Source organism: Brassica rapa, chromosome A06 (assembly GCF_000309985.2).
Source record: "Brassica rapa cultivar Chiifu-401-42 chromosome A06, CAAS_Brap_v3.01, whole genome shotgun sequence".
NCBI lineage: Eukaryota > Viridiplantae > Streptophyta > Magnoliopsida > Brassicales > Brassicaceae > Brassica > Brassica rapa.
The window spans coordinates 3,526,522-3,548,475 of record NC_024800.2 but is presented as its reverse complement, the minus strand read 5'-3'; the positions used below and the strand labels follow the sequence as shown (position 1 = coordinate 3,548,475).

At 37.0% G+C, this 21,954-nt stretch overlaps 5 protein-coding genes and 1 pseudogene across 7 annotated transcripts; 4 read left to right on the top strand and 2 right to left on the bottom strand.

Annotated features, from left to right (window-relative positions):
- Positions 1-520: 520 nt before the first annotated feature.
- Positions 521-1,810, bottom strand: LOC103871652 (nicotianamine synthase 3). The gene has a single exon (XM_009149927.3). It carries the CDS (start codon positions 1,696-1,698, stop codon positions 727-729), a length of 972 nt encoding a protein of 323 aa, XP_009148175.1. The 5' UTR covers positions 1,699-1,810; the 3' UTR covers positions 521-726.
- Positions 1,811-4,117: 2,307 nt separating this feature from the next.
- On the top strand, positions 4,118-10,100 carry LOC103871650 (U11/U12 small nuclear ribonucleoprotein 65 kDa protein). 3 transcript variants are annotated; one of them, XM_009149926.3, is made up of 12 exons: positions 4,118-7,151; positions 7,253-7,324; positions 7,420-7,638; positions 7,723-7,804; positions 7,919-8,059; positions 8,251-8,412; positions 8,492-8,668; positions 8,958-9,045; positions 9,153-9,211; positions 9,310-9,375; positions 9,552-9,640; positions 9,767-10,100. In XM_009149926.3, the coding sequence occupies exons 1-11, from the start codon at positions 6,982-6,984 to the stop codon at positions 9,636-9,638; spliced, it is 1,323 nt and encodes a 440-aa protein (XP_009148174.1). In that variant the 5' UTR covers positions 4,118-6,981; the 3' UTR covers positions 9,639-9,640; positions 9,767-10,100. The 3 variants fall into 3 exon arrangements, with proteins under 3 accessions (XP_009148174.1, XP_009148173.1, XP_033148897.1); XM_009149925.3 differs by having other exon boundaries at positions 6,982-7,151; positions 9,750-10,100; XM_033293006.1 differs by having other exon boundaries at positions 6,982-7,151; positions 9,722-10,100.
- A 435-nt stretch (positions 10,101-10,535) lies between these two features.
- LOC103871649 (calreticulin-2) lies at positions 10,536-13,680 on the top strand. The gene is made up of 12 exons (XM_009149924.3): positions 10,536-10,749; positions 11,188-11,295; positions 11,387-11,579; positions 11,663-11,921; positions 12,024-12,128; positions 12,218-12,304; positions 12,380-12,437; positions 12,702-12,769; positions 12,850-12,945; positions 13,034-13,111; positions 13,213-13,323; positions 13,428-13,680. The coding sequence occupies exons 1-12, from the start codon at positions 10,656-10,658 to the stop codon at positions 13,437-13,439; spliced, it is 1,269 nt and encodes a 422-aa protein (XP_009148172.1). The 5' UTR covers positions 10,536-10,655; the 3' UTR covers positions 13,440-13,680.
- Positions 13,681-14,269: 589 nt separating this feature from the next.
- On the top strand, positions 14,270-15,554 carry LOC103871647 (GTP-binding protein SAR1B). The gene is made up of 3 exons (XM_009149922.3): positions 14,270-14,533; positions 14,670-14,801; positions 15,007-15,554. The coding sequence occupies exons 1-3, from the start codon at positions 14,405-14,407 to the stop codon at positions 15,325-15,327; spliced, it is 582 nt and encodes a 193-aa protein (XP_009148170.1). The 5' UTR covers positions 14,270-14,404; the 3' UTR covers positions 15,328-15,554.
- On the bottom strand, positions 15,483-17,730 carry LOC103871648 (pentatricopeptide repeat-containing protein At1g09190). The gene has a single exon (XM_009149923.3). The coding sequence runs from the start codon at positions 16,996-16,998 to the stop codon at positions 15,544-15,546; it is 1,455 nt and encodes a 484-aa protein (XP_009148171.1). The 5' UTR covers positions 16,999-17,730; the 3' UTR covers positions 15,483-15,543.
- LOC103871705 lies at positions 17,728-21,352 on the top strand (annotated as a pseudogene).
- The last annotated feature ends 602 nt before the right edge of the window (positions 21,353-21,954 follow it).

The following is a 21,954-nucleotide window of genomic DNA, read 5'->3' as shown; positions in this document are numbered from 1 at the left end:
TTTAATAGGCAAGAGATGGGAAGTCACCATTTTTGTAGGCTGTGTTCCAAGGAATGGATTGTTTGCTAGAGCGAAGTCATGGTCTTCAATTTATAGGATTGAAAATAATGAAGTTGAAAAGACGAGAGATAAGTGAGAATTAAATAAAAGGATTAATGAAAGGAAAACTCAGAATAAATATCAGAGCAAAGATTCTTGGGACGTTACGTTGTCGACTTTCTGTCAAGAGGCAGGGAAGAAGAAGAACGACGAAGAAGAAAAATAACCTAATCATATTTGGGCCTATATTAATCACACAAAAGCCCAACCTATTTGGTGGGACAAACACACAGACGTAAGCGACGCGCTCGCAGAGAAGGGAGAGTGTGAGAAACACCGATCCACTCCCGAACCGACACATGTCAAAAAAAGCCCCCTCTCTTTTGGTGTCGTGGAGGCATGTGTGCATCACACAAGTCAACTTTATATATAAAGAATTGGGGTTTTTGAAAACTATTAAATAAACAATATCCTTTGCATATTGCATCAACATTTTCCAAATTGATACTTTCTTTTGTAGTTTCATGAGTTGGATGTGTCGTTACATTTCTACCATGCTCTTGCAGAAACAAATACACTTTTATAAGTTATAACAAACCAGAGAACAATGGATAGAGAAATACACCAACGCACAACACAAAGACACAAACCATAATTAAGACAGTGAATTAAGATAATAACGTCATTTTAAGAAAATTGTTCTTCCCTGCTGGCTTCCAACTCCTCGATCATCATTTTCTTCTTCTTGTTCATTATCGCATGGATCTTGGAGCAGTTACAAGGCATGAGCAAGCACGATGGCCCACCAACAATACTCCCGTTTGAGACAACGGGGAGCTTTTTGGAGATCACCACGGAGTTGATAACGTCATCCGTCGGATGATAGATAGACAAAACCTCGAATCCTTGGAGATCACACGGCTCAACGATCGGATAAAGAAACGCTCTAGGGCCATGAGCACTCCTCAGCATGAGTACAGCACCAGGAGCCATGTGTTTCTGAAGATGCTCGATCACTCTAACTTTATCCTCCTTGTTCATCCCGACAAGAGCTGCTAGAAACACGACGTCGAAGCTCTTCAAGCTCTCCGTCACGTTCATTATATCAACGGTGTGGAAGAACATGCGTTGAGAGATGTCTGGATCAGAAGAGACCAGAAGAGAGGCGAGCGAGTTCGCTGACGGGTCGATGTCAAAGTTGTGGAAGACTGTCTCTTTGAGATGGGATGAAGCAAGAACGATGGAAGTGAGAGGAAGAGGACCAGATCCAATGAAAGCAACATTCCTTGGGACAAGACCGTTTAGGTTTTGTGTGAGGAGATCGTATTCGAGCTTCCCGAGTTTTATATAGTTATTGTAATAAGGGAAAATGTTTAAATGGTGAAGAGGGTTGTCTTCAAAAGCCGTCAAGATCGAAGAGAAATGATGTTCTAGGTGACCTTCAGCTTCGCCACAGATCTTGATGAGCTTTTGTCGAGTCTCTTGGACTGTGTCACACATCTTGGTGACGTCGATGTTAGGGTTGGGTGGGATGCATGTGGAAACGAGCTGGCTGAAGAGAATGTTGACATCTTCGGATGGTTTTAGACTCTCGAGCTTTGAGATCTTTTCGTAGAGATCGCAAATTGTGTTCACCAGTTGCTCCTCTTGGCAATCCATGTCGACACTATGAGGCTTTCTTGTTTTCAAATGAAAGATAAAAATATAAAACTTTCTTCGTTTTTTTTTCTTCAAGATATTGTGTTTCTCGGGTGGTGTGAACTGTTTCGAGGGATGGATATTTATTAGGGTAAGGTGGGGACCACATCAACTCAAAAACGAATATGAATTATTTAGCATTTCATGATTCAAGTTGAACACTTAGTTTTTTTTTTTTGAATTATCACGTCGATCATTTATTTTGGTAACTGGAAACCTTTTCAAAAAATAAACTAATATATATTAAAGATTTGTTATTTTGTTTAGGTGTTAAGACTTAATATGTAAGTTTAAAGGATGGAGTTTTAATTTAGTTTTATGGTTTGTGTTTTAAATTTCATATAAATAATAATTTAGATTACTCGATGAATTGTTAAATCATAAAAATTGAAATTGCACCGTCATTAAAATTCTCCCATAGTTTTGTTAAAGATATGTGTTGTTAAAAACTACAAAAGTTTTTCTATAATCTTCAAGTTACTCTGACTTGTGTGAGCATGCATGTGTGAGATCCAAAATTGTTAGAAAATAGCTAATTTGTATCAAGCAAGATGTGTACTGTCATTAGACTTCTCTCCTATATTTTTGTTAAAGATATATGTGTTGTTAAAAACTACACAAGTTTTTTTTTATAATCTTCAAGTTACTCTGACTTGTGTGAACATGTATGTGTGAGATCCAAAATTGTTAGAAAATAGCTAATTTGTATTAAGCAAGATCTGTACCATAGATATTGCATTGGTGAAAATGATATGTTTATTGCTTGATGTTTTTCATCTTATCAATTTATCGCAGAAATTAATATCTACATGCTCTGATTTTAGCACTGATGTTTAACATTAAAATTGATTATAAAAAATATTTTAAAATATACCTAGCTAGCGGTCAAATCTAACGACTGTGCTAGTAACTTTATATCATCTATATGCAAAACCAAGCCCTAAACAGTTATGAGACTCATGTGACTATGGCCCTGTTCGTTTGCTCACCCAGGTGATCCATCTGGGTGAAGATGCAAATTGATGTTCGTTTTGTGCATTATAATGCTACATCCAGATGGATCACCCAACTGAACTTTTAAAAACTCATCTCAAATTCTCACCCAAATGAAGGTGAGTCTTGATGGTGCATCTGGATGCAGATGCATCTAGTTCAGTCCAAAATGATAAATGACAAAAATAACCTTTTAAAATCAAAATATTATTTTCAAACCGTAAATTCTATTTTTTTGCATATACATTTTTCCGCTATAACCAAAAATGCATTTTCTCGCAAAAATTGAAAAACACATTTTCCCGCCAAAACCGCAAGATGCATTTTTCCGCAAAAAAAACATAAAACACACATTTTCATAAAAACACATTTTTTGGCTAAACAAGTAAACCGCACTTTTCGACCAAAACCGAAAAAATGCATTTTTCCGCCAAAACCCAAAAACGCATATTCCCGCCAAAACTCCAAAAAACATTTTCCGGCCAAAACCGCAAAAAAAAAGCATTTTCCCGCCAAAACCGGAAAAATGCATTTTCTCGCCAAAAACGAAAAAAATACATTTTCTCGCCAAAACCGAAAAACGGAATTTTCCCGCCAAAACCGAAAAACGGAATTTTCCCACAAAACCCGAAAAACGCATTTTCCAGTCAAAACTGAAAACACACAATTTTACCGCCAAAACAAGAAAATGAAATTTTCCCGACAAAACCGGAAAACGTATTTTCCCACTAAAATCGGAAAACATATTTTCCCGCTAAAACCGGAAAACGCATTTTCCTGTCAAAACCGGAAAAACGCATTTTCCTGTTAAAACTGGAAAAACGTATTTTTCCGTCAAAACCGGAAAAATGCATTTTCCCGTCAAAACCGGAAAAATGTATTTTCCCGCCAAAACCGGAAAAATGTATTTTTTTTCGCCAAAACTGGAAAAACGTATTTTCCCGCCAAAACCGGGAAAACGCATTTTCCCGCCAAAACCGGGAAAACGCATTTTCCCGCCAAAACCGGAAAACACATTTTCCCCTCAAAACCGGAAAAATGTATTTTCCCGCCAAAACCGGAAAAATATATTTTTCTGCCAAAACTGGAAAAACGTATTTTCCCGCCAAAACTGGGAAAACGCATTTTTCCGCCAAAACCGGAAATCGCATTTTCCCGCCAAAACCGGAAAATAGCATTTTCCCGCCAAAACCGGAAAATCGCATTTTCCCGCCAAACCGGAAAAATATATTTTCCCGCCAAAACCGGAAAAATACTTTTTCGTCGAAATCGCGAAAAAAAACTTTTTCCGCCAAAATCGTGAAAAAAAACTTTTCCCGTCTAAACCGCAAAAACGTATTTTTCCGCCAAACCCATAAAACATATTTTTCCGCCGAAAATGCACTTTTTCGCGAAAAACACTTATTTTCTCAAAAACCTCAAAAATATTTTCGGCCAAAACCGTAAAAATGTTATTTTTCCGCCGAAACGTAAAAAATTATATTTTAATCATTTTATTAACAAGTCCACCTAGATGCAGATGGAAGTTAAAAAATGAAAAGCAAACGAACATAGTTGCATTCAGATGATTCATTTGGATGCATGGACAAAATGAAGAAACAAACAACACCCAGATGGAGCATCTGGATAAGACATCTAGATGGACCATCTGGATGCATCTTCCAGATGTACAAACGAACAGGGCCATGCTTTTTCCAACTTGTATGAAGCAATAAAAAAAAGTTTCGCCTTATTATATTGTCTGATACACATAATGACATAATTGTACAGACATGAAAGAGTCCAATAAAAGTGCGATGTTCCAAATAATCAAGAGCTGTTACAAATTAAGAGTTTTGATTGTAAGTGACTTGGCAAGCGTCGTCGTGTTTAATTGTATTACTAGGTGGTGATCGACTCCCTTCGCGGAGTGAATGAAACAAAATTATGGTTTAAGCTTTCTCGGTGAATGAAACAAAATTTTGTTGTTCAAAAAAAAAGGGTTCTAAATTGTGTACTGCAACATTTAGGTTTCCATATAAGCAACAAATCTTAATATTTTTTTTTCATTAAGACGCGTTGAAACAAAAATGATTACAACAATACAAAAGGGCAGCTGATTACTAACATTTGGAAGAAAAAAATTAGGACAAAATCAAATTGAGTTTTCATTTGAGAGAATATTATAAATATGTAAATTTCGGAAGAAGATATTATCTTCATGCATGGCGTGTGCCTTCCACACATTTCGTACGGCTCTCTCCGTTTTCCTTTGATTTGCTTCATGATTTCTTTCGAAAATACTTCACGCAACCATTTATTTTCTTTCTTTTGTTTTATCTAGAAAGAATAAAAAGCATCTTATCACACTTTAGCTTGTAGGAATTCTACGAAAGTAACATATATGGAATACGTTGACAAAAACAAGCCATATGAAATTGGAATCGTCCATGTCCATATGTGAGACGAGTTTGCGAATAATATGAGGGATAAAAAGACACACGCCAACTTGAAAAGAGGGACATTCCGTTAAGAGAATGACACACCATGCAAACAATCGTATTCCATGTATGCATTAGTGCCTCTTGCATTAACTCAACGGCCAACGTAACTAATATATTTGCCGCATACAATCATATATTCCTATTTGTTCCAAATAAGGTTTGCTAACATATAACGCAAACTTATGTAAAAAATAATACATTCTTCTGGTTACAAAAGTAATAGGTCCTTTTGTTACTAAATAATCTACAACTAATTAAACTGTAGCAATTTGCCGCATCCAATCATAGATTCCTATTTGTTCCAAATAAGGTTTGCTAACATATAACGCAAACTTATGTAAAAAATCATATAGTTACATTCTTTCTGATTACAAAAGTAATAGGTCCGTCTGTTACTAAATAATCTACAACTTTTTAAACTGTAGCAATTTAATTGAATTCGAGATTTAAGTACTGTTTCTCTATTAGCATCGGTGGTGGCACTTGGATCATGTTAAATATGAATGTTCTTTCTTACATATGCTTTTATCTTTTTTTGTTGAAGCGAAGTCTATATCTGTTGTTTTCGTAGGATTCCATAGAGCTAAAAATGAGATAAAAGTTGTATTATTTATTATGTATACAATACAAAGAGATGTTGTTGCGTGAAGAAGTTGAGAAATTCATGAAGTATATCAAAGGAAAATTAAGGAGAGCCATAAGAAGTGTGTGGAAGGCACACGCCAATAAGATATTACATCTTCAAGTGAAATGGACATTTGATAATTCAGTACTTACTAAATGTAAGAAGTCTTGCAATTTAGTTGATGTTGTCAATGTTAGTGTTTGAAAGGAAGTATGTTTGGTCAAGCAACCTGTTTATAATCACGGTCTCTCACTATCAACTCTATCTTCTCGTTCTACTGAATTGGGTTGTCCAACTCACATTTTATTCTTACTTCTTTTTCATCAATAGTTTTGTCTTCATATTACATTACCAATTTTATCGTAATATCATTATCAGAATAAATAAAATGCATGTGGAAACACCATATCTTATTGGTTAAAAAGTTTAAAAACTTTTACACCCAAATCTAGGGTTCGATTCACATACTATACATTTTTTTACATATTATATGATGTGAAGCTTATCAGAGGTTCAAAAGTACTGTAAGCAGAACCGTTCGTTGTGGTCATCTGCTGCGGAAAGAATCCGTCTATCGAAAATATTGTACATGTATAACCGTTCGTCGATCTAAATTTTTCATGAAGAGTTTCATCATGGAATCTTTATTTGCAGAACTGTTAATCAATATTGTTGCAGGAACTGTCCGTCGATCCAAGTGTTTATGAGAGAGTTTCATCATGGAATCTTTATCTGCAGAAGTAGTTGATCATCATATGTAATACATTTAAAGATTATACGATGATGTAATGGGTTACCCAATATTTTAAAAAAATATCTACAAAAGATTGTAAAAGAAAAGCAAATGTTTATCACAAATGATTTTCACCCAAAAGGAAAACTTTATAATGGGCCACACATGCTTTAAACAAACATAATCGTAAGTGGGCTTAATCCAATAAAAATCCCTCCTGCTAAAGCGTCGTCGTTTTAATTCAAATACAGCTCTCGGTCTGTGACTGGTTCGATTACACGACTCCAAAATCTAGTCCGGTTTAGTGACAAATCAACTTTTACCGATTATTAAAAACCCCGACAATTCAGAAAAGAAAAGAAACAGTGAACCGAACCCTTCTGTCATCGTCGTCCTGAGTTCGAGATTTAATGGCTGCACATCCGACGTCAGAGCCGGTCGTGAATCTCCCACAAGTCGCAGAGCCCTTAGGTGTAACTCTCCTGGTTAGGCATCTCCCTGATGGAATCCCTCATGATATCGTCTCTCGTCTCTTTTCTCAGTACGGAGCTTATGCGGTTCGTCCTTGCTCCGGTGGAAGGTAAAAAAATCCCTAAACCGTTTCTTTCGATTTAATTGGAATAAAAACATTAGTTTAATGTCAAGTTAGTAGTCTAAGTTGACATATAATCATTGCTACAGATTGAGGAATGCTGCATTTGTGGATTTCAAGAATGAAGCTATTGCTTCTCAAGCACATCGTCAGTTAAATGGGTACCAGTTACTCCCTCACTCATCTTCCACTAATAAGCTAGAGTTAGTCAATGATTGACCTGTTTTTTTTTTAAAATCATTTTATGATTCTTTAGGTTGAGGTTTCTTGGTAAGGTTCTACAAGTACAGAGAGCTAACAAACCTAGTGAGAATAAGAAGCCTCGTCTAAATGAAGAATCTGTAAAAGATGGTCAACCGTTCGCATTCTCAACCGTTAGTGGCAGCAATAATGATTCAAAATCTGGGGAAGGACTTGCTGGTGAACCGATCGCTCCAAAACTTGGCATTAACTATCCATTCCCTCCTCACCTGCAGTAAGTTTCACTCATTTAAAAAAAAACATTGGTGTGTGCGTGTGTGTTTGGCTCTTCATTCTTCAGATGTTTTTATTTTTACAGATATGCTTACCCACCACCGGATGCAAATATATTAGCCAACATTACTAATGCCCTTATCGCTGTCCCACCTTTATACACTCAGGTTAGCTCTACTGTGTCACTGTGCAGAAGTTTTTATTTATTTATTTCCAGTTATGATCTGTGGAGTGCAGAAAAGAACAAGAGATGTAATTTTACACTTCTTCATAAATAACAGGTGCTGCATCTGATGAACAAAATGAATCTTCCACCTCCTTTTCGCCTTGCCTTACCCACACCACCTCTACCTAAACCAGCCCAGCAACCAACTGAGCTGGATCATCAATCTAGTAGCGAGTCAGAGATGGAGTCTGATGAGGTATGGCTCTTCATGTCATGTCTGTATTCTACAAATTTAGTCAAGTGGCTTCATGCTAAGCTCATTTTGGTTGCTTCTTTCTCTCTTTTTTGTCAGTGAACCTGTGTGATAATCGCTGTGTGTTTTTCTGCACTCTTTATATGCAGTGTTATTGAGTACTTGGTTAAGAATTATGATTGTATTATGATTAGGATACAGGTGCATCAAAAGCAAGAAGGAAGCGTGCTAGACATGAAACTCTTGTTGGTCCTGGTATAGACAAGGATGTGACGCATGAGACTGTTGGAGTGAAGCCTTCATCTTTGACTCCCAAAGAGATGCCTCGGATAAGAAAGAATAAACATGTTATGCAGGTATCCTTTTATCTATAGTTTATCTTTCAACCCTTACGCTGTGTAGTTGTGCTGATATTTGTAAGGTCTATACCGGTAGATCAAGATTACCCAAAAAGTTGTTCAAGAAGAACATAAAGAGGATATTGAGCTTGAAGGCCCTGCAGAGGAGGAGCCTAGAGAAGAAGCTTCAACTTTGAAACCCTTTGCAAGTTTAGAGGAGTTGGAGAATGGAAGGCTACCTCCGCAGGATATTCTTTCACTGCCTATGTTCAAGGTATGGATACAAGTATCAAGTTATAATGTGTGTGTGTTGAGAAGAATTTTTGTAATGGTGTGAGCCTGATTATCAGTTCCAGCCTTTTCTTTGGGTCATTGATTGGCTATGCATACTTGTTACAAGGGACTCTCTAATCTCTATCTAAGAAAAGCTATTTACTGATTGATAGTGTATCTTTTCTATGTAGCTCTTTCATGTCTGTTTTACTAGTTCAAATGTAAGAGTGTTCATCTCTGAAACAACATTTTCACTGAGAGAAAATGCATTTTGTTTTTGTTGTGTGCAGAACTATACAGCTGGGAATCCGTCGCTTGTGCTGTATATTAAAAATCTTGCCAAAGATGTTATCACTGATGATTTCTATTACATATTTGGTAAGATATCGCTCTGCTAATCGAATCCAAAATCTAGAGTCTTTAATTTACTGCTGACCTTGCCTTTCTGGAAGTCTATTCATAGCTATATTTTGGTACTCATGTAGGATCACAATTTGGAAGCATCGAAGCAGCTAAATCCAGTCTTGGTGTGAGGCTGATGCAGGTGATCCGTCTGTCTACGGACTTTCATAACCTTAAACTTGCTTTGGATGATTATCAATCTTCTTGTTTATGACTATAATCTATTGTGAGAAACTTTAGGAAGGAAGGATGAGAGGGCAAGCTTTTTTGACATTTCCATCAGTTGAAGTGGCACATCGTGCTCTGGTAAATAATCCTTAACACCTTCTTGCTCCATGTAAATGTCTTTGTCAGTCTGAATACTGTATATATGATGTATATACCATTGACAGCATTTTGTGCTTGAATATATGACAAAAGTGTTTTTTTTTATACCAACATAAAGAGGAAAGTAACTGATGTTTTGTTTATGATTTTTGCAGAATCTTGTAAATGGTTTTGTGTTCAAAGGAAAACCAATGATTATCCAGTTTGGCAGGAATCCTGGATCAGCCAAGCCAAACGAATGATGGTATGTATATCACAGAGTTGTTTTCTTTTGATAAATTTAAAGGTTTTAGATGATTAATTATCTGCAAATTGCTTTTTTTAGGATCTTCATGTAACTCATTGTTTTGTAGTGGCGCTTGATTTGTAGGCTGTGGTTTGGAGAGTGGTTCTTTGAGCTTGTAGAGTTTATGATGGTCCTGAAATGGCTGAGAGGGTTGGTTACTAAGAAGCTGATGGAGGTGACTATGTGCTTATGTCTAACATCTTTTGTGGTTCTGGGAGATGTTCAGATTCTCATAGATTTAGGAAACGATGGATGTTAGAGGTGTAGCTAAACTTCCACACCATTCACAATTAACAAAGCAGAACTTATAAGAATCTTCTCTTTATTTTAAGTCTTGTAATTAGGACTCCAACCTCCAGTGTGTTGATCATAACTTTTTTCTCATGAAGTGTGGGGGTGCAATGAGTCGTTATCATTATTAACTGAAGTTTAGACTTTGAGTAGCTTTCAAGCTAACCTTCACACGAAGAAGAAAGCATCAACACAAAACATAAAAGCTAAAAGTTATAGGCTCAAAGTCGTGATTAATTAATGGTTATAAAGAAGAAAATAACACACATGAGTGTTTTCCTCGGCCCACGCTTTTAGAATTGTTCCAAGATGAAAAAAAAATCCAACGGTGGTGATCACGTTTCAGTCCAACAAACCAAGCGGTGTTTTTTACGAAACCACCCGAGAGATTTGCTTTCTATTTTCTTTTTGTTTACTCTCCCCACGAGAAAAGCACACTTCTTTTTTGTTATAACCACCCACCGCTAATATTTACCCACGTGTCATCCTTCCTTCGCCGTTCCATCCAATATAATAGCGCCATGTCACTTCTAATGACAAATATTGCTGACGTGTCTGTTTCTGATTGGATAACGTGGCAAAAGATAATATCCGTGCTAGCAGCTTGCTCTATATATATATCTCCAGGTCTTATTCAACAACCTCTGATCTCAGTGAAGCAGCTCGGATCTGAGTTTTATCAATGGCGAAATTAATCCTTAGCGTCGTCTCGTTGGTTCTTATCGGTCTCGTCGCGATCGCTTCCGCCGCGGTTATCTTCGAGGAGCGCTTTGATGGTAACCTACTTTCCTCTCTCTCTATATGTACATTTCCAGCCTCTTAGGATTCAGTGATGTGTTTGTTCGTATCCGATTATATTCGTCAATCTGAGTTTCAAATTTGTGAATGCTGCGACTGCGAGTTAATGATCCATTTTCGATCGTACAACGATATCATCGATTTCATCGGATAAGATCATTTTTTATAAATGTTTGATCATATGAATTATTACGGATCTACCAATTTGTGGATCCGTTGTTTTGAAATTATTAATCGGAGGTATTGTGAAATGACTGTTAACTTTTGATTGATGATTCTCTTCGTGGATATATATCACTAGAGCAAGGAGACATCGATTGATAAAACTTTGAGATGATTGTTCACATTGTATTACTACTTTTAATTAAAGCCTTCAGTGCAATTTTTGTTAATTTTTTCTGTCTTTGTTTTTAAAGATGGATGGGAGAACAGATGGGTTAAATCAGAGTGGAAGAAAGAGGATAAGTCTGCTGGGGAGTGGAGCCACACTGCTGGAAACTGGTCTGGTGATGCTAACGATAAAGGTATATATGATTCATTCAGTCTCCAGAGCTAGTAACCGACTCATGATTCATTTTTTATTTTATTTTTTTGTTAACTCTCACTGTATTGCAGGTATCCAGACCAGTGAGGACTACAGATTCTACGCCATCTCAGCTGAGTTCCCTGAATTCAGCAACAAGGACAAGACTTTAGTCTTCCAATTCTCAGTCAAGCACGAGCAGAAGCTTGACTGTGGTGGTGGCTACATGAAGCTTCTCAGTGGTGATGTTGACCAGAAGAAATTTGGTGGTGACACCCCATACAGGTACCATTACCTATAAGACTAGTCCTTATAAACTGACATTTATTTTAATAAATAACAATCTTCTTTTTTTTTGTTACTGGCAGCATCATGTTTGGTCCCGATATCTGTGGGTACACCACGAAGAAAGTGCATGCTATCCTTACCTACAATGACGCCAACCACCTGATCAAGAAGGATGTTCCGTGTGAAACTGACCAGCTCACCCATGTCTACACGTTCATCCTCCGCCCAGATGCTACTTACACCATTCTCATTGACAATGTTGAGAAGCAAACCGGTAGCCTGTACTCTGACTGGGATCTTCTCCCACCCAAGAAGATCAAGGACCCCAACGCCAAGAAGGTATGTGATGACTTATGAACCAACTACTTGTATCTCATTTACAGACCGAAGAACAACAAACCAGACCAATGCTCATGCAATCTAATCTTTGTTTTTAAACAGCCTGAGGACTGGGACGAGCAAGAGTACATTCCCGACCCTGAAGACAAGAAACCTGACGGATACGATGATATCCCAAAGGAGATCCCAGATACTGATGCAAAGAAGGTTTTTTCCTTGTCTATAGTTGATCTAATATCTAAAATCTCTTGCTGTGTTCTGTATTTGCTGATTTTTCTTTGTGTCCTTTATCTTAGCCTGAGGACTGGGATGATGAAGAAGATGGTGAGTGGACTGCCCCTACCATTCCCAACCCTGAGTACATGGGTGAATGGAAGCCCAAGGTTTGTCAATCTCGCTATCAACAAAGTACATATAACTTTTTTCTTCCTCTCAAGGTTGTCATATTTTTTCTGTAGCAAATCAAGAACCCCAACTACAAGGGCAAGTGGGAGGCTCCAGAGATTGACAACCCTGGTAAGTTTACTATACTGTCGCCTTATCATATACACAATTGGTCTCTTTTTAAAATTTAGTCTTCTTAATCATTAAACCCAAGGTTGCACCAATTTGATACATTTAGTAATTCATATCTTTTGTTCACGTTAAATAACAGTCTTTATGTTATTTTCGTACTCAACAAGCTGGTTTAATGTTCTTGCATAAACTTATATGAAACTTTAGCTCTCCAAGACATAATATCCAACCATTACTGTGCCTAATATTACTGGTTGCATGCAGACTTCAAGGACGACCCAGAGCTCTATGTCTTCCCCAAGCTGAAGTATGTTGGAATCGAATTGTGGCAGGTAATAGATCTTGTCACTGTGACATTTTTTCTTCCTAGATCTGTTACTCCCATCTAAAAGTGCATATCACTCTTTTTCAGGTGAAATCAGGATCATTGTTCGACAATGTCTTGATCTGCGATGACCCAGACTACGCCAAGAAGTTGGCAGAAGAAACATGGGGAAAGCTCAAGGATGTACGTGTTCTAAAAATACTGCATGGAAGCAACTATTTGTTTCTGGTTACCGATAAGAATTAGCCAATCTAATCTCTCGTAATTGCAGGCGGAGAAAGCAGCTTTTGATGAGATTGAGAAGAAGAAAGAGGAAGAGGAATTCAAGGACGCTCCTGCGGAAACTGATGTAAGTCTTTATTTCTGATTATTAAGACTTCAGAGACTTTCTTTTGTTTCTCGTGCCAAGGTCCTGAACTGATATCATGTGTATATTGAATTTGTTTCCAGGGTGAAGATGAAGCAGAGGAAGATGAAGGAGAGGAATCAGATACTGAATCAAAGACGGAGGCCAAATCAGAAGTTAGCGAGGAAACCGCTGAGAAAGACGCCACCGCTCATGTATGTTACTAAAAATACTCGCCTCTTCATTCCCCTTCCATATTGTTGTTTTGATTGAGTAAGTTGATGGGGTTATTATATTGGGTGATATTTTGTTTATGCAGGATGAACTGTAAGGAAGATGACGTTGCAGTTTGAAGACCAAAGTTTTCGAGTCTCTTTTTTATTTTCCTTTTATCCTTTCTTTCGAAGTACTTTAGCAATCTAGTTTGTCTGAGGTAGAACAAGTTTTAGCAATTAAAAAAGCGGGGGCAAATGTGTGGGGAGACACTGATATGACACAATCAGAGGCTCTTTTTGTACTGAACCATATGATGACATTTTGCACTTTCATCTCTTTCTCTGCCTTAAGTTTTATATTGATTCCATCAAGTTTAATTTCTGGATTTCAGTTGAAAACCCAGACATGCTTGATGTTACACAATGGCTAAAAGTGGTTTAGTACTTTAAACACAAATGCATCTATAGGAGGAGTAATTTTGATAGAATAAACCAGCAACATCAAATTTGTAAAATGATTAAGTTGAGATGGTAGTGTTAATTGCGTCGGATCCGACTACTTCTTAATGTGTTACTATCCACCATAACCATTTGGACTTATATATGTTTTCGTAGTTAAATGTGGCTCACTTTCCTCATCGACAATTTAAATGATGTCGTCAAAAAGAAACTCATCTCCTGCCATTAATCTTCTTTTGCCAACCATCTCTCTTTTGGCTCTCTCACCTACCCGGAGAAAGAAAATTCTATTAAAGTCCAACCAACAAAGCCAACGTATTAAAAAGATCCTAACCTCTGATTCTTAGATCGGACGGTTCACATTGGTTCGAATTACGTCAACGAGAAGGACGAGTACCAATCAGGAGGCTCCACATCAATCCACCAGCTCCCCATCATCCACGTGTTTATTATTCCCCTTTCTCCTTTTTGTATAAATGCGTTACTGGCATTTAATAATGATTTCACTCATCAATCAATCAAACAAAACCTTTTCTATTTGATTTTTGGTTCTTCTCTCTCTCTCTCTCGATTAGATCTCTGAATACGAAGATCATAAAAGTTATCTGAAGACGACTTTGTCATGTTTTTGTTCGATTGGTTCTATGGAATCCTGGCCACGCTAGGCTTATGGCAGAAAGAGGCGAAGATCTTGTTTCTAGGTCTCGACAATGCCGGAAAAACTACTTTGCTTCACATGCTCAAAGACGAGGTGATTCTTCTTCTTATTTGATTAGATATGGTGTTTTTCGAACAGCGGATTGTGTGTTCGGACATGTATATAAGCTTGTAATGAAAGGCGCAACCAAAACATGCTCAATCTCGTTTCCCTGTTTTGTCTGTTACAGAGATTAGTTCAGCACCAGCCAACACAGCATCCCACATCGGAGGAACTGAGCATTGGCAAAATCAAGTTCAAGGCCTTTGACTTGGGTGGCCATCAGATTGCCCGTAGGGTCTGGAAAGACTACTATGCCAAGGTTTTAACCATCTCTCTCTCAGTAGCATCACAACATAATCAATATCACTAGAGACATGCTTTGTGTTATTACATGGCAGAATATTGAAAGCATAGAACTATATAGTTTAGATGTTTATGCTGGAACCAAAACCAGAAGATACATGTGTGTGTCTGTGAATCTATACCTCTGTTGGTCACAAACTATTTTCTCTGTGTGTGTAAAGGTTGATGCTGTTGTGTACCTAGTGGATGCCTACGACAAGGAGAGGTTTGTGGAGTCAAAAAGAGAGCTTGACGCTCTTCTATCTGATGAAGCATTAGCAAGTGTCCCTTTTCTTATCCTTGGGAACAAGATTGATATTCCTTATGCAGCCTCTGAAGACGAGCTGAGGTATCACTTGGGTCTCACCAATTTCACTACCGGTAAAAGCAATGTGAGTCTTGGAGAATCTGGTGTTCGTCCCCTTGAGGTCTTCATGTGCAGCATCGTCCGCAAAATGGGATATGGTGAGGGCTTCAAATGGCTGTCTTACTACATCAAGTAGGAAAACCAAACAAGCATCGGCGATTTGCTTCACGGTTTTATGAATCAGACATCTCAAAAATTTTCCTCTTTGAAAAGACATAAAACTGTTTCTCTATTGTAGTTTTTCCTCTTAAAGTTCTAATGCTATGTGTTAAGTCTGATGGCTTACAACTCTAAAACAAAAATGTGATTCTGATTGTGAAGTAGTAATCATTATGATATCAAAGAATACTTCTTAGGATGATACATTGCAAACACTGCTTTGGCCTGTAGATTTTCTCAGAGATTTCTTCTTCATCAACGCTCTTACCTTCTCTACATCTTCCCATCTCCCTTCCTCTGCATACAGATTAGATAACAACACATAGTTCCCCGAATTCTCCGGCTCTATCCTCACCAACTCCATAGCTGCAACCTCAGCTAGCTTCACATCTCCGTGGCTGCGGCACGCACTGAGAAGCGAACCCCACATCGACGCATTGGCCTTTACAGGCATGCCTTTGAGAAACTCAAACGCCTCTTTGATCCGTCCGCTCCTGCTCATTAAATCAACCATTACACCATAGTGCTCAGTGCTCGGCTCAAGCTTGAATCTCTCCATCATCAAACCGAACAACTCCTCTCCTTTCTCAACCTGACCAGTGTATGAGCAACACGCCAAAACCCCCAAGAACGTCGCTTCGTTTGGAGATACTTTTCCTTCCGTAATCATATCATCGAACAAGTCTATCCCGAACTCCCCATTCCCGTTAACTGCTGATCCTGATATCATTGTGTTCCAAGAAACCACATTTCTCCGCTGCATTTTCTTGAATATCTCTTTCGCAGCCTCCAAGTCGCCGCTCTTGCAGTAAAAATCAACCAAAGCGTTTCCCACGGTGACGAAATCTTTAACCAAACCCTTGGCTTCTGCCGTGGAATGAATCCATTTCCCAGTATCCAAAACTCCGAGAGAAGCAGAGACGGGCAAGACAGTCACCACAGTGGCCTCGTCTGGATCGAAGCCTTGATCAACCATTTCACAGAAAAGCTCCAAAGCCTCACGGCCCCTGCCACATTTAGACAAGCTCGAAATCATCGAGTTCCACGACACAACACTCCTCTCCCTCATCTTCCGGAACAATCCAAGACCTCTCTCAACATCCCCAGAGTCGCAGAACCCTCTAATCATCAAGTTCCAAACGACAACGTTTCTCTCAGGCATTTCGTCGAACACCTTCTGCGCATCACCCATCCTCCCACCCGCAGCATAAAGCTCCACGACCCCGATCCGAATCGAACCAAGCCGGTTCAACCCGGTCCTAACAACCTCACCGTGGACGCACTCCCCGAATCGTGAATCGGAAATCGACGAGCACGATTTGAGGAGAGGCGCGTAGGTGTACTCGTCGGCCCAGATGCCGCGGGCTTTCATGGAGGAGAAGAAAGAGAGGGACTTTAGAGGAGGGCCGACGAGGGAGTAGCATTTGATGATGGCGTTGAAGACGAGGACGTTGGGGTTTTGGATGTGGGAGAAGACGCGCGAGGCGTAGTCGGAGTAGCGGAGGGACCCGCAGATGGAGATGAAGTGGGCGAGGAGGAGATTGGAGCCGTGGAGGGAGTGGCGGAGGAGGTGGGCGTGGATCTCGGGTAAACGGGTTCGAGTGCTGTGGCCGTGGAGGAGACGCAGCAGCTTCCGCTCGATTTCCATTAAGCCTCTCTCTGTGTGCTCATCAGCTATAGTTAGCTTTGTTTTGAAAGAAGCAAGCTTGGAGTCTTTAGCGCTAATTTCTCGGTTCGTTACGGTTTAAGTATAATTTTTTCAATTAAGAACAAAAACCAAATATTAAACATGTTATACGGTAACTTCGTGATAATACGTGTATGTTTTTTTTTTTTCATTTTATTCACAGCGTTAACAAAAAATTAAATGCTCACTCAATTTCTGAACGAGTTGGTGTCAGGTTCAATAAAATAATTATCACAAAGAGAAAATATAATATTTTTGACAAATAAAAATAGAGTTTGCAAGATTTTTTTTTTAATTATTTTCAATGAAATATTTGTAAATGGAACAATTTTAAGAAAAAAGGCAATGATTAGTATTTGTATTGATACTTTAATAAAGTGAGTGGACTTTGTGGTCCAGTAGTAGTGGACGAGCCTTGGATGCAAACACATTCCGAATTCGATCTTCTTGCTGCGGAAACTAAGTTACATTGTTCTGCTCACCATAGCTGCGGATACGTCCGTATGAAAATCCGGGAGAGGGCCTGTCGTGGGCTGCACCTCTTATCTGGGGGTTAGGTCTGTATCTTTAATAGGCCCGTGTTTAACCTTTTGTTTAACAAAAAAAAAAAAGGTCCAGCTAATTGCTTAGAGTCCCTTGCTTTCGTGTTCTGTTTTTTACCAACCATGCTCTGACTGTTGATATCTGTTGTGTTTTACAGGGGAAACATCTGGAACAACTGTGACATTTGTTATAATTGATGGTTGGACTATCACTGTTGGTTCTGTTGGCGACTCACGCTGCATTTTAGACACCCAAGGTGGTGTGGTCTCTCTACTCACTGTCGATCACAGGCTTGAAGAGAACGTTGAAGAGAGAGAACGCATAACTGCCAGTGGAGGCGAGGTTGGAAGGCTTAATGTTTTTGGTGGCAATCCGGTATGCTCATGATTGTCCACTAAACTTCAGTTATAGCTTCATTGTGTTTTGGTTTGTGGTGGGGATGTAATGGTTCTGATGACGCAATAGGTCGGCCCACTTCGATGCTGGAGGTGGTTTGTGTCTTTCGAGGTCTATTGGTGATACTGATGTGGGAGAATACATTGTCCCAATACCGCATGTAAAGCAAGTGAAAGTAAGTCCCCTTCTTCCCCCTTGGTGCATTTTTCATCAATGCTTATATCATTAGACACTGAACAAAATGTTTTTTTCTTGTTTTGTCATCTGTGTATTCAGCTTTCAGATGCTGGAGGGAGACTCATTATAGCTTCAGATGGTATATGGGATATACTGTCTTCTGATATGGCTGCCAAAGCTTGCCGTGGTTTATCTGCCGAGCTTGCTGCTAAACTTGTTGTTAAGGTTTGGTCATCAACCCCCATTGACTAAATTTTTGTACAGTGTATATCCTCTGATCTAGAGATTCCTATTAAACTCTGAATCATATGTTTTTTTTTTTTTTGCAGGAAGCATTGCGAACAAAAGGGTTGAAGGATGATACTACTTGTGTAGTTGTTGACATAGTTCCATCTGATCATCTTACCTGGCTCCAACTCCTAGTAAGAAGCAGAACACATTTCACCGCATTTCTTTCTAGGACAAAACATTCGGATACAAACAACAAGAACGGGAACAAGCTTTCTTCTGTTGGGGTTGTAGAAGAGTTGTTTGAAGAAGGTTCTACTGTGCTTGCAGATAGGTAAACCTTTTATAGCCAAGAAAGGATATTAGTAAATAGTAACTGAGAGTTTCAGAGACTGATAATCAGTCTGTCTTTATTGCTGGTTTGAAATGCAGATTGGGAAAGGATCTTCTCTCCAATATGGAAACAGGGCTCTTGAATTGTGCAGTATGCCAAATAGATCAATCTCCAGCTGAAGGTTTATCATGCAATGAGGGTCCTACCATCTCTTCAGCACCTAAGCGATGGGAAGGTCCCTTCTTATGCGCAGAATGCAAGAAAAAGAAAGACGCTATGGAAGGAAAAAGACCAAGCAAAGGTTCAGTGACCACATGTTACTAACAGGGCTTTCCAAGTTGTAGTTTTTTAAATATTTTTTTTGGTTCTACCCAATTGTATTCATTGTGCATTCTCCAAACTGTTTCTAAAGAATTATCAGTAAAATGCCAAAAACCAGCAGATTTTAAATAAATATACAATTTACATGCATGTAAGTTTTGTAAAACCCATTGTTCAAAAATGCGAAGCCCCAAAAAATTAATTAGAGCCTAAACAAATTTTAGGCAGTTTGAAAAATTTACAAAATAAATCTACGTATTGCTCATGAACCTGAAATATTCGTGAGCAATAAATTCCTTATATTTTAGAATAGAAACATCTGCTGAGAATCAAAAATATTATATCATGAGAATTAGACAAAATATGTGTTTATTAGCTTATGTGATGATGTTCGGAATTTTGTTGTTGAAAATTCCGATAAGTTTTCGTCTACAAAATTGTGCAGACAATCTCTATTTGTCGGTAATTTTTAAGTTTTTCATTGCTGTTATGTTTTATTTTGTTTAACGATTATTGTTATGTTATTTTTTTCTTGATATTGCTTGTTGAATTTTACTGTAGTATTTTCTAATGTTGCTGCATTTTTTTTATCCTTAATGAAATGTTTGGATTTGTGAGTTTATTCGTATTGCTAAGACGATTTACACATAAAGTTATGGTAATTCTTTCTAGATAAAAATTCATGACGCATGTTTATAAGTTTTATCTCTGATCCAAAAACTAAAAGATTTCAGTTTGTATTTTATGTATATAAAGTATAAATATTGGAATCAAGATACAAAAACTAAAAGTTTTCAATTTTCTTGATATCGCTTGTTGAATTTTATTGCAGTATTGTCTTATGTTGCCATATTTTTGTTTACCCTTACTGAAAATGTTTGGATGATGAGTTTTTTCGTATTTCTTAGAGAATTTTCACATAAAGTTATGGTAATTATTTCTAGAAAAAATCATGAAGCATTTTTTGTGCGTTTTATATCTAAAGCAAAAACTAAAAAAAAATTACAGTTCATATGTTATATAGATATGAAATATAAACTAAAAATTATGATGAATTGGAATCTCTGAGGCTATGATATTGTGCTCTTCCTCTTGAACCACTGATTTGGTTTATTACATTTCTGATTGCAATTAGATTATATGTGTGCTTATTGACATTTCAATTTGCTTCTTTCATTACACAAGGACGAAGCCTCCATTGTTGAAAAATGAAATCAGTCTGAAAATTATATTGTAGGCAAATAAGGAATTGTAGCTACTCTTAATATTTGACTAGTAAAGATTTATGTGATTCTTGCAACTCATACCACTCGCAAAACATATACTTATGTCATTTGCTTCACATATTTTGTGTCAAAGGTAGTATATGCATTCTTTTATTACATCATTGTGTTACTGTTTTGTTTACTTTTTGCATTCTTAGCTAAAAATACATAACACAAATTAATTTTTGAAATTATAAAAGTTAGGTGATTTTTTTAGAACACAAAAGTTAGGTGATATTTGCTGGAAAAAGTTGAAATTATGTTTTATTCAAAAATAAATTAGAAATCGGTAAATAATTGCATTTTGCGAAATGACATAAACTAAATCCATATATGTTTTATTTTTAAGAAACTAGAAAGCTTATAGACAATTGCATTTTTCAGATACACAAATTCATATTTCTTTTGGACCAAAAATTGCCAAACCTCTAGTGTTCCAAGAAAGAAAGAATATAATATATGTATTAAATTGCCAAAGCATATGCTAATATTATATCTTTTATATATTAAAAGAAAATCATTATCATTTAATGCTTTCACACTACATTGGACACGTGACAGCTTCGATTTCAATTTGAATATACTGATATGTTTGTTTCACAATCTTTTAACAATTAATGTGTTCACATATTAATTTTTTTTTTAACTTCACCGCAGACTTAGTGCGTTCACACTAACCTTTTTTTAATTAGTTGATTTTTAGTTCCTTTATTTTAAACATTTGTATTAATGTACTGAAATACTTTCGGTAAAACTACTGAATAATATCACTTTGAAATAAATAAAATTACAAAATCATTAAGATTCACATCAACTAAAATGCTGGAATGAGAATATTTTTAGAAATTGAAAGTTTCATATCTTGCTGAACTTAGCCATGGTTGAAGTTTCTGAACACGAAGGAAATAAATAATTTTGATTGGTTATGAATTAAAAAAATTGAGTTAAAAAACACCACACACAAAATCAGATCTTTAGTTTAGCCAAATATTACTTTTATTTACGGAGTTATCATATCAGACCAAGAATTCAAAACATAATCAGATTGATAAAAAATCAGAAATCAGAAAAGCTTTACAAGAAAAAAAGTTCATAAAATCGATTGAAAAACAGAATTCAGGTGCTGACTAAGATATCACATTATTTTCCATACAACTCTGAGACTTTTCGCTTGACTGTATCGTGTTTTTATTATATTTACCAAGAATTTTTATAAGAAAATACACATTATTGGTTATAGACTACGTCAATTTTTCAACATGTCCAACAATATTGACACGACGCACAACCATTTTATAAGTATTCTTAACGTATGATCCAATAACCCAAAGAACCAAACTGGAATAGATTTAAAAGTAATACTAAACACAAACTAAGACTGATTAAGCACACATATGGATCTAAAAGTTTAATATCTAGATAACCAGATCTAAATCTGATCCAAACTAAAATATTTTGAATACCAAAAATATCTAAATCACAATTATATAATTAAATATGTTAATTATTTTAAAAATTATATCTATTAGATATTCAAAAGTATGAAAATATCTAAAATTTATCAACATAATCACAAGTAAATATCTAGAAATAACAAAAAATATTCAAAATACTGAAAATGTTTATTTGTTCTTCATCCAACTATTTAAATTG